Source organism: Marmota flaviventris, chromosome 20 (assembly GCF_047511675.1).
Source record: "Marmota flaviventris isolate mMarFla1 chromosome 20, mMarFla1.hap1, whole genome shotgun sequence".
Taxonomy (NCBI): domain Eukaryota; kingdom Metazoa; phylum Chordata; class Mammalia; order Rodentia; family Sciuridae; genus Marmota; species Marmota flaviventris.
Window position 1 is genome coordinate 7,251,320 of NC_092517.1, and position 12,316 is coordinate 7,263,635.

The 12,316-nt window shown below is 40.7% G+C and overlaps 1 protein-coding gene across 1 annotated transcript in view; it reads left to right on the forward strand.

Annotated features, from left to right (window-relative positions):
• Positions 1-12,316, forward strand: part of Cntn6 (contactin 6) — a 161,409-nt gene that overhangs the window by 93,343 nt on the left and 55,750 nt on the right. Inside the window, exon 9 of the mRNA XM_027931907.3 lies at positions 766-916. Within this exon, the coding sequence (XP_027787708.2) occupies positions 766-916 (151 nt within the window). The remainder of the gene's footprint in view (positions 1-765; positions 917-12,316) is intronic.

The following is a 12,316-nucleotide window of genomic DNA, read 5'->3' on the forward strand; positions in this document are numbered from 1 at the left end:
TGGTGTCTGAAACCATGAGTGACTTCCTAATCTTCAAACCCAAGGCTTTTTTTTTAAGTGTTAGGAAGGAGAAATAAAGGAACTATAATAAAACAAGGAGACTCACTTTGACTGAGCTTCCGTACACTGGTCATTCATTGATTTCTTGTTTACTCACTTTATTGACTATTTATTATGTACTAAGTCCTAAAATTAAAAAACTTATTAAAACGAAAGTGATTCTTACCATCACTGAACCTATAGTGTTACTGGGGAAAAAAAACCAAACAAACAATAAATTTGAAATTTAAAATGTGGTGGGATTTCTTATAGCCACAAATTGTTGCTATCAGAACCTAAGGCAAGTTCAACATAACCTAAGTGTGTGCATAATACTCATATTATAGGAATGTGTTAGGTACGTGGCTTTTTCTAACTTTCTTCCTCTCTACCAACTTGCTTCTGTTATTTCAATGAACACAACCAAGGCAACAATAGATCACATTTATGGAGCACAGAGTCGGTACCAGGTACTATGCTGTCGCACTGACAACTGTTATTTCTTTTAATCCTGACACTGACCGGCTCAGGTAATATCTATCGTCATCTGCATTTTACAAATTGAAGCAGGGACTCCAAAATGTTGTCAGCAATTGGCCCCAGGACAGCTTGAGAAAAGACTTCTGACCACAAATATTAGATTCTACCTATTATACTGAGCTACCTCCCCAGTCGCTCTGTGTTAATTAAGTCATTTAACACTTTAATTTTTAATTTTGTTCTTAGCCTCTGCTCCTGATTTCTCCAGAAACCCTATTAAAAAAAACTCCGTTGTTCAAGTTGGTGGGGAAATTGTTATCGAATGCAAACCAAATGCTTTCCCCAGAGCTGCTATCTCTTGGAAAAGAGGAACGGAGAACGTGAGACAGAGCAAAAGGTAAAACAACCTTCGTTTTCTTAAAAAAAATATATTCTTAAGTATTCTGTAACAGAGCGTGTTCTAAAATGTTCAGGGTTGACTAGGTCTCCCCAACTTTTTTTGTCCATGAGAAACTTCTAGAGGCATACAAGGAGGTGCATGTATTTTATGCATGATCCTCAAAAAAAAAAAAAAAAGTATCTTCAAGTGCTAGCATCTGTTTGTGTCACTTGACTGTGTGTTAGTTTTGGTCCATGCACTTGGAATAGGTCTATTTTTTTTAATATCCTTGAAAGACCTTTTATGTACATTGAGTTTGTAGGCATTTTTCTGACTTGGCCTGCTGAGAAGGAAATCAGTGGGAAGAGCATGGAAGAGAGACTCAGGCACACACCAGGTGGTGTGGTTTTTAGGTAGTCACTCAGGTGTTTCCCCCATGACAAAGTGAATTTGCCACATAAGAGAAAAGGCAAAGGAACCTGTAGAGAAAGAAAGATGTTTCCTTGTATAATGTGTGCACTGCAGAAATCCTAGAGCAGCCGGGCTTGCTTTCTAGAATAGCATGACAGGTGCTTCTCTCTGCTCACAGCACATTCATTCCATTATGTCCTGGAACCTTGTATGCAAAAAGAAGTGACCAGACCGCAGCTACAGCTGGGTGGTAATGACCCACAGGTGTCACTCAGGGATCAGGTGGGCAGGGACGTCCTGCTATGAATGAGCCACGTTGCTAAAGATATGAAAAAGTTCCCTTCAGTCCATTGAGCTCTTCTTCAGCATCATATAGGCCATTAGACCACTAACTCATATCCATACCTGGTTAGGAAGGTAGAGGCCAGGTGAGAGAAAGACGAAGGTGTCATGAAAAATGGCACCTATTTGTCTCAGGAGAAAGGACTGTGAAGGACCGGAGTAGGAGTAGACACCTAAAAGGAACCGTCACAACTCTGAGTTGCGTTCATGGTTGTTTTGTGAGAAGTTAGATTCAGCATTGTTGAATGTTCAGCCTTTCGGGTTAAGTTAAAAATCTGGATTTGGCATTGACTCTCTGAAGCTAGAACAATCAATCAATCAATCAATCAATCAATATGTGTGTGTGTGTGTGTGTGTTTGTGTGTGTATGCGCTCATAGACATAGACTGAATGTGAGACCCTATTTTGGTATTTCTAGTGCCAAGATTGCATCTGTGGGCAAGGAAGAGAAGAAAAGGGATACAATAACCACAAACAGATCTGCATTGGTCAGGTCAAGTGACACTCCGTCCCAGCCACTGTCTTACCAGCTTCTCCATATGCACAATGAGATGTAGGGGAGAAAGAGAGAGAGAGAGAGAGAAAGAGAGAGAGAGAGAGAGAGAGATTGAGATTCCCCAGGGCTTGCTTTCTTCCTTATACTCTCCTTTCTCCAGATATTTTTATATCCCTGGATCAAAGCTTTTCTCCAGATAGGAATTCTGTTGAATTGATCTTGGTATGCCCCCGAGCCTGGGCACAGACCCAAAACTCAATGGTAACTATGTGTGAGATGCATCAATGAGTCAGAAAGAGAGGATATGTAGGGCACCCTCAGCTTTCAAGAAAGATTGTTCTGGGGGAAATGCCTACAGCCATGAAGGTAGGTGCTTCAAACCCAAGGTGCAAAGAAGGGAGAAGGGAACCCTGAGGTCCTGTTCCCTGTTGGGCCCCTTCCTCCATATCCGCTGTCTGGGCAGTTGCTGTGAGGACTCCTGATGCTTTTTCCTCTTGCATTTCTAAAATCTAATCAAGGTTTGAATACACTGCTGTGAATAGGAAAGCTACAGAGATCTGCTGATACCAAACACAAGCCTCTGTGTTGTGGGTCTGGTTAAATGGATGAGCTCTGCCTCATTTAATAAGATGACTCTAAAGTGTGATCCCAAAGAGCAAAAATGACTGCCACTTACCTTCCATGACCTCTAAGACCAAGTCACAGGATACGTGGGGAGGAGAAGGAAAAGGAATAGGGGTTAGGGAAAGGTAAGAAAATTGAGAAAAGTAAATAAATAAACAAACAAATAAAAAAACCAAGAAATTAAAAACAAGGGTTCCACTTTTTAAAACAAACTTTCAGGTTTTTATTTAATTTTTATTTGTTCCATATAGCATGCATGTGGGGTCTGTTTTAGCCTCAGAACAGTTACTCATACTTACAGCAGATTCAGCCCCGTCTTCTTGTGGTTAAAGAGATGATCCCTGTGATTTCTGAGTGCTAGTTATTTTTCCGCATTTCTACCCCCTTCTTGCTTTAGGATTTCATTACAGTTTTTTTTTCAAAGGAAGAAACACATGATCTCCTAAATGCGAGCTCTAAACAGTTGAAACAAAGCAATAACTGAGACCCAGCAAAATGCAGTAATTATGGACATGCATCTCTAGCTTGTGTAGATTACACGGAGCAGTAATTTGCTAAGGGTCACAGAGCCAGTGTCTCTGGGTGCTTCCCGTCCTGTCCCCCTTCTCTGGCCTCCTGACCTGACTCGTTTCGCTAAGTGCAGGGTTTAAACCACTTATTGGGGAATTCGGCACTGGCACTTCTATTTGTGTTGGCTTAATGGCTTTTAGCAGATTTTTAACGGGGACTTCCAAACAAGTAGAAGGGGAAAATTGGAGAAGGAAGGGACCACTGTTTATTGTAGAGATAGTAGAGTCCATTAAGAGGATTCTAGCTACTATCAAGACAGAGTTACCAGGACAGATCCCAAATTCTAGCAAACTGCATTTAGCTTGAAAATAGCTACCGTAGTGGATCCTTGACTCAGAGAGGCCAATATTTATTTTAATGGTGGGTATTGCCACAAAATATTTCTCCTTACAGGTAGAACCTATGGATTAAGGTTATTTGATTTAATATGTCTCTCTCTGGTGCATGTGTGCATGTGTATGTGTGTCTTGGGGCAGGTATCAAATTTCCAAAGCAAATGAAATTAAATAGCTTAAGAGCCAGAGACAGAGTGTTGGGCACAGAGGTTGGCTGGGAAATTACATTTTAGATTTGATTATTTGATTATAAAATGCAAGGTTTATCGTGGAAGTAGACACCGTCCATTCGGTGGGACATTTTAGAGGAGGATTTGAGATGATCTGGTCCATTTTGCAAATTCAATAAGGCCGCATCCCAAAACTCCAACACAGAACACTGAATCCCAGCATACATTTTTCTTTAATTTCATATGGAGTTGAATATTTCATGTCGATCTCAAAGCATAGGAAAACTTCAACCTTCTCAGACTTCGGGTTTGCTGCAAGACTCAATTGTATATATGGGAAGAATAAAAAAGGGAGATACAGAGAGAGGTTTAAATTTTTACAACGATTCCAAGTAGAAGTCGGTTTTGGTTCTTGACCTTGGAAATACCTACGTGGGCAAAGATACATTTTTAGTTTCTATTGTAAAACTTGTATATGGTACTGCCTACTGTGAAATTACTCTGTCACTAAATCCTGATGCCAATAAAGTGTAACTACCTAGAGGTGGTGGAGAAGATTCTGAAGGAGCCTATTCAAAGAAATCATCCTGTATTGCCTACCTATCAAAAATGTTGGAGATAGATATATATATTTTTTGCAGTGGCTTCCAGTTTTCTGTGAACTGAGACCTTCCCTCCCAGATCTCGTAGGTGATGAGGTTTACACGTGAAGCAAGCTTCTCTCTCCGTATTTATATCTTTTTCTCTCTGAGGATCCTAGGAAAAAAAATGTTCCAGAATTCATTCTCTGAAGGACTGAGTTGGAGGGACATTTCTTAATATGGCCAGCATGCTCCTTATTAGCTCATGTACCATCTTCAAAGTCAAGATGAGGTTAAGGGTTCTATCTTTGCAGTAGGTATCTGTATGCAGGGTTGACTGTCCGTGAAGACAGTCTTCCTGCAGTTGAACTTAGGATAATGGCATTCAAGGGTCCTAGGGCTTCTGGTTTCCTGCTAGGAGTGAAAGGTCATGCGGTGTCTGTCCCCTTCTTCCTGAAGATGTCAGGGGTTTGGAAATAGCACTTACACTGAAGAGAAGCAAATGGTATGTGTTTGTGGGAAACCCCAGGGTGCATTACGAAGAGCCCCACACTAGGAATTATAAAACAGGATTTCTGATCTCGGTTCTGTCATTGATGAGTAGCATGACCTTGAATAAAACTACTCTGCTTCTGTGTACTTTTCTTTTTATTAGGAATCACTATTTGCTGGGTTTCTTTTAAGATGAAATAATATGAAAACACCCTTAGGAAAAATTAAATACTCTCTATGCGCTGACACCCTGCACAAATTCCATATTTGAAATCTATAGAGAACGTTAAAAATGGCAAGCTCCGTTAGCTATAGTTTCATAGGTGACGTAATGATTTGCTAAGGTGACGAAGCGGTTAAGCTAAGCGGACTGATGATGGCTGTGAATTCCTAAACAGCTAACATGAGCTGGGTAGATGGATGCAGAGGTCGCACACATCCCTTCCTGCAAGTCTGTAAGCTCCTTGAAGGCAGTAAGCATCCTTCTTGAACTCACTGCTGCGGGCCCCATGTTCTGCAGAAACCTGGAGCATAACGCCCACGTGATAAATATTTTCTGTGTTGTGGAAGTCTGTGAATATTAGAATTGACTTTGTTTTACCAGCTTCAGAGATTTTTTTTTTCAGTTAAACCAAACACTTTAATAATTAATCGAACCATGATGTGTTCATTTGTTAATTCTTTCATTAAGGCCACAAGTATACACTGAACACCTATTATATCCCAATTACTCTCCTAGTCCTGGGGATAAAATGTGAAGCCAGCAAGTGTTCTCTTCGTCCTTTCTTAAGAAACTTCTTTTTAAAAAAGTTACTTGGGATTCAGAGATTGGGGTTTAAGCCTCAATTTTACTGCTCAGTTGATATCTTCTAGAAAACATTTTAAACTGCCTGGTTTGGGTGATGATTTTGGAGGAGATCCTACTTATCCGTGCATGGGGTGGTATGAGGCCGAAATGTAGGGTCTCTGTGGAAGGCCGAGTGGTCTGCACCCAATCTGTTACCAATGGAAGCATTTATTGCTGCATTTCCAACATTTATGCAGGTTCTAGTTGTGCATGCTAACCTCTACCCACCACAGGAACCAAAAAAAAACATCACTGTGGAAGCTCAAAGTGAACCCAGGTTCAGCTCACCTCTACAAGACATTCTTTGGCAACCAAAGGAAATCATATTTGCTAAGGTTGATTGTCCATTTCTTTTTTTCCCTGGTGGATCTATCTACTCAGCAGGTGAAATGAAAGAAACTGAAGGTCCTAGATTCATCTCCGTTGACTGTTGGCTACCTGTTCAGGGATCATTTCCTGAATTAAATGGGGGATGCTAGGTGGCTGGACAGACAGGTCCATGCTGTATTTTGACAGCTAGTACAGATGACCTTTCCTACATCATCTAGGCTTTGCCCAGGCTGAATTATAGCTCTGGACAATAAAAACAAAAGACATATCAGGAAGACATTGTGTCCTATTACTGATACAATAATAATGGAATCCATAAGTAATTCCCGGCATTTCTGCCTCATTTCCTGAAAACATAAAAATAAAATAAAATCCAGCTACAGGTCAGGCAAATTGTCAGTAATAAAAACAGCCGTTTTAAAATGCCTCCTATTTCCTGGGTGGTATATCAGGCACTTTACATATATCAAAATTTTTAAATGCATTTTTCCCCCACATATTCTGATATATTTCTGAGGAACAAAGTTGTCACCGAATAGATACTGTTATGTTGGTGTCCTTTTTTTTTTTCCTGGGTGATCTCTAAGAACTAAATGCAAAAGGAATTTCAGAATTCACAAGCAAACTCACTGAACTGTAGAAATTCTACCCTGGGCAACTGGTCTCGGAATGGGATCATTTCCCACAGGTCTGAAATAAGAGGTCAGTGACACTGTGACCCATTCATTACCTTTACCTGTGAACACATTTTTGAACAGACCTTATCAAATCCTTGATTCCGTATGCTTGTTCCTACAGAAATGCTGCTATTAAACCCCACGTGGCCCGGATACTTGACATATGCATGTATCTTGCTGGATGTACTGGTTTGGATCCATTACGTGGTGTGGGATCATATTCAATTATTGAATAAGTGGTGTTTATACAATATTTTTTTTTTGTTATAATATACTAGTACCTCAAGGCTTCCCTCAAGGACACAATATTCCATTGTGGGAAAGGAAGAAAGATGGTAGGAAAAGTGGGGAGGTGGGGAGGAGATGAGGGAGAAAGAAGAAAAGGGCATTCTCTGTGACTACAGGGAATCATTTGATCTTCCTGTTCTTCATGGGTAAAAAGATACCCATGAGAAGAACCTATTTGTGGCATAGGGTCTTACACAGAAATGAAACGGCTTTAAAAAGTAGTTTGTTGCCAACCGTGGTGGTGCACACCTATAATCCCAGAAGCGTGGGAGGCTGAGGCAGGAGGATCGCAAGTTCAAAGCCAGCCTCACAGCAAAAGCAAGGTACTAAGCAACTCGGTGGGACCCTGTCTCTAAATAAAATGCAAAACAGGGCTGGGGATGGGGCTTAGTGGTTGAATGCCCCTGAGCTCAATCCCCCCCCCCCAAAAAAAAAAGTACTGTGTTTTTATTCTTCTCTCAAAACTACCCAGAGAGTGTGGTTCTTTTAGTTACAGGGCTCACTGCCCCACATTTAGTCACCATTACATTTCCTTCCTGGACATCATTCTGGAATATTCTAACTTGTTGGGCATCCGCCAATTAGGATCTGGCTGCCTGAATGCTAGAGATCCAAATATATGATTCTCTTTCCCCGTTTGAGGCTGATTTGGATCTTTTACAACAGCTACCTTCTAATCCATTGCTGGTCCTTTTGGTTTTACCTTTGGTCCCAAGGGCTCAGTCTTAGTAATGAAATAACCCTTCCCCTCAAGCCTGCTCATGGCTGCCTGAGCCTCTCCCCAGCAACTGGAAAGTACATTTCTCTACCCTTTCCTCCTCCTTGCTGAGCTTCCTAATGGAACAAGCAAATAAACCTAATTTTATTTTGTATCACCAACTACTTAATGTAATAGTGCTTAGTACATCAGGTAGCAGGACTAGCAAGTAGGCAAATGAACCATATGTTCCCGTGTTTAAGGAAGAGTGACAGTCTGCATAATGCCAGCCTTATTACAACCTCCCTCTGTGCTTCCTCTTCGTAATAAAATTTTAAATGGTTCGCACTCAACTCCTGAGAGCCTTGTTAAGGTGACGCTTTCCAAGGGAATCCATGTTCAAGATGTCAGGAGCCATCTGATACTCTCGCCTCTGTCACCAGGAGATGTAACAAGCTAGAACTCCTGTGTGTGCCTCTGTCAGTCTTCGTCTCATTTCTCCCCCTTGCCTTCAAATCTTCCTTCCTTTATCTCCATTGGCCTTCCCCAGTCTGGGGAACTCACCCTTTCAGACGGTGCATGCAGAACCAGCTGCCTGCCGTGGTCTTCGGAGGCTCCTGTTCATTAAAGATGTAAAGACAGCCTTTAAACCCAGCCCGCATCTTGGGGTGGGTGCTGCTTCACCTGGCTCTCTCGGGCTGGAGTCTTATTGCCATGTCCCTCTGTAAGATGTTTTCCCATGACTTTAAACCAGGGGCAGAGATGACAAAGAAAGAAGTTCTGCAGACAAAATAGCATCTTGCAAATTTTTATACTGCATTCTGGGACAGAAAGGGAGAGGTGTGGCTCATGGTCAAGTTGCTGTGAATCCAGAGGGTGCTATCCGTGGGTTTCACATTTGGCTGTGCACTAGAAGAGCCGTACGGGAAAATGCAAATCCAAGAGCTGTGCCCAAGATTTTGGATTCAATAGTTGGGGAAGAGAGCAGAAGAATCTGCATTTTTTTTCCTAAGTTCTCTTTCTCAGCCTCCAAAAGATGCTGAGAGTCTTGTGTAACCCCCAGGAAATCACGGGCTCCGTGTATACACATCCCATCCGGCAAAATGCAAACTTTCTTTATCTTCTCTCCCCTGAGAAGGCTGCTTCCTGTACTAAAAGTTCAGCCCTTCATCTGATTTCTCTGTTAAAGAGGTGTAAATCTCTGTTTCCTTGCTCTTCCAAAATATGGAATATAATTGGCCCTGGAACGGTGTCTGCTTACAGTTCACACTTGGTTCTAATTTCTAAGTGACATTTAGATCTTCCAAAATTTACATACATATTCAGCAGCAATGGTGTTGGAGACAGAAAAGGTCAATTATCCGTGTAATTTATACAAATGACCTTTTGTTCTTGGTTTGATTCTTTAGAAGTGATCACTTGATATGTTGGAAATACAACGTTCCTTACTCAAAAAAAAAAAAAAAAAAAAAAGAATGTGGCTTCACAGGAGGTGTTTGTTACACCTATCCACTCCTACTGATGCTGTGAGCATATAGAAATAAGGAATAATAAATGAGTCCAGAATTACTGTCGACCACAATATATTTGAAGAAATAAAATATGGAGTAATAGTGTAGAAATCATTATTTTTAATATCTTCAAAATGAGGAGTGTGGCCTTTTTTAGTCACTTGCTCTAATTTTCCATTCTCCTTTTATTGACTCATTTAATTTTTGCAACGGGATTTTTAATTTTTCCAAATGGAACTTATGTAAGAACACATTTCATGAGACCAAGGAAATTAATCCCATCTGTCTCCAGTGTCCTGAGGGGAGAAACACAGTCCCACCTCTTACCCTCCTACTTCTTCTCACCCTCCAGTAATTCCTGGTTTTCCCCCCCAAGAATCCCCGAAATTACCCAAGACTTGTGATTTGAGAGCTACTGATCTGAAGCGACAGATGTGAGTCTCAAGTGTGACTTGTCAAACTCTTCACTTATTTATAAGCACAGTGGCCAACCAATTTGACAGACCTCTCGTGGAAGATTCTGGGTTTATCAATTTGAATGAGCTCAGAGTCTTGGAGGGGAGAGGGGCAGGTCCATAGCTCCTGTGCACTGGGGCATGTGCAGTGAGGTCCCTGTCCTGACTGGGCTCTGGAAGTTCAGAGAAGTCTCATTGGGTGGGAGCTGGCACTTGAAGGGTGGGTAGGAATGTTTTCCAGCCCAGGAAAGGAGGAACAGTAGAGGTGCCTTATATTAATGTAGTGCTGTATGCTCTGGGTCACGGTTGGTACCATTTTAAAGTTTTGATATGGACTTTTCTCCAGACAAGATACATTCTGAAGGGTGCACTGGAACTCTCCTGTAATAATCCCAGCAACCGGGCAGGCTGAGGCAGGAGAACAGCAGGTTCAAGGCTAGCCTTAGCACCTAGTGAGACCTTATCTCCAAATAAGGTCTGGGGGTGTAACTCAGAGGTAAAGAACCCCTGGGTTCAATCCCCAGTACTGTTACGGAGAGATTGCAATAAATCACTGAATCAATCTTTTTTTTCTTGGTACTAGGGATTGAACTCAGGGACACTCAACCCCTGAGCCACATCCCCAGCCCTATTTTGTATTTTATTTAGAGACAGGGCCTCATTGAGTTGCTCAGCACCTTGCCATTGCTAAGGCTGGCTTTGAACTCTCAATCTTCCTGTCTCAGCCTCCTGAGCTGCTGGGATTACCGCCACGCTCCATCCAAGTGGATCTTAAAGCAGGAGACAGAACCATCTTTATTTTCCAGCTGGTGGTCTGGATCACCAGATGGCTGGCCAAGGGGCAGGCTGCACGTCTACACCCTTCGACCCCCTCCCCAAAACCACATTCATCATCAGTGGCTGTTGCTATGATTCAAAACCATAAACAAACATCATGAGATCTAAAATCATGAGCAGGAGGGGAAGTGGGTCAAAACAACCCTAAGTGGAGTACAAGTTAAAGAATGGTTACTAATGTCTAGACAATCATTCTCTGGCAGGGTACCTTCGTCCAAGAAAAATGGGAGCCACAGAGAGAACAACTTTCCATTGTATAAGAAGAACAGAAACGTTTGCATTCCTAAGCAGAGTGTGCTAAGCAGGATCAGGATGGCAGAGTTCCCAGGGGAGAAGCATTTCTTATATGACACAGAATCTCAAGATAAAATGGAGTATGTTTGTTCATTGCCCATAGAGCTTGACCCATAACAGTTCCACCAAAGAAAAAAATACTTTCTTCTTAAGATTTCTCTACTAAAATTAAGGAGACTGCCATCATGTCTGAGTCATCTAATTTTCCGTCTATTTTCGGCCCTTTGACTTCCCAGGGGATACTTGGATATGCTTAATAATATATATTTTTAGCCAGATGCAGTGACGCACACCTGTAATCCCAGCTGCTCCAGAGGCTGAGGCAGGAGGATCTTGAGTTCAAAGCCAGCCTCAGCAAAACCAAGGCACTAAGTACCTCAGTGAGACCCTGTCTATAAATAAAATACAAAATAGGGCTGGGGATGGGGCTCAGTGGTCAGTGCTCCTGAGTTCAATACCCAGTTATCCCCCCCCCAAAAAAAAACCCAATAATAATAATGATGTACATTTTCCATTCTACTTCTGATTAAATTAATCAGTAGAGCCAGAAATGTATCCTTCCCGTACTTTGCCCTGAGTTTCATCATGGAAACATAATGGTGATGGTAATGGTGTCTGTTTATACGGTACCCGCCATAAACAGCTAGTGTGTCTAAGACTTTAGCTATGCAACTTCACCTAATTTTTACAACATACCTATGAGAGGTACTGGGTTTTGATGTGGGTGAAACCAGGGTTTAGCAAAGTTAAATATCACACCCACAGTCACACAATCAATAAGTCGTAGAAACACATTCAGTTCCAGGAAACTGTGAATTGAATACCATGGATAACCTCCAATGCTACATCATAGGCTTTAATTAAATTTCTGAGGTATTGTAATCATTTATTGTATATATATGATAAATAATTTATCATTTATATATTTATTTTATATGTATTTATGAATATATAATATATTTAATATAATAATAAAATAATATATTTAATATACTGATAGTTATAAATATATATTTATATGATATTTATTTATCATATATATGTCATATAATTTATAATAAATAATACATATATTTGAAACAGATTGTGTGTGTCTATATATATATATATATATATATATATATATATATAGACACACACCTATATATTATTCCACAAATAGAATATATATAATATATAGGTGTGTGTCTTTCAATTCCACCAAAAAAAAAAAACTTTCTTCTCAAGATTTCTCTACTAAAATTAAGGAGACGGGCATCATGTCTGTGTCATCTAATTTCCCATCTATTTTCGGCTCTTTGACTTCTCAGGGGATACTTGGATATGCTTAATAATGTATATTTTTAGCTGGGCACAGTGGCGCACACCTGTAAAAACTCTTTTGAGAGTAGCAGTATATACAGTCATTTTAATTTATTTTTTTTTTTAAATAAATGACAGGTATAGCACAAATCTCTGTGT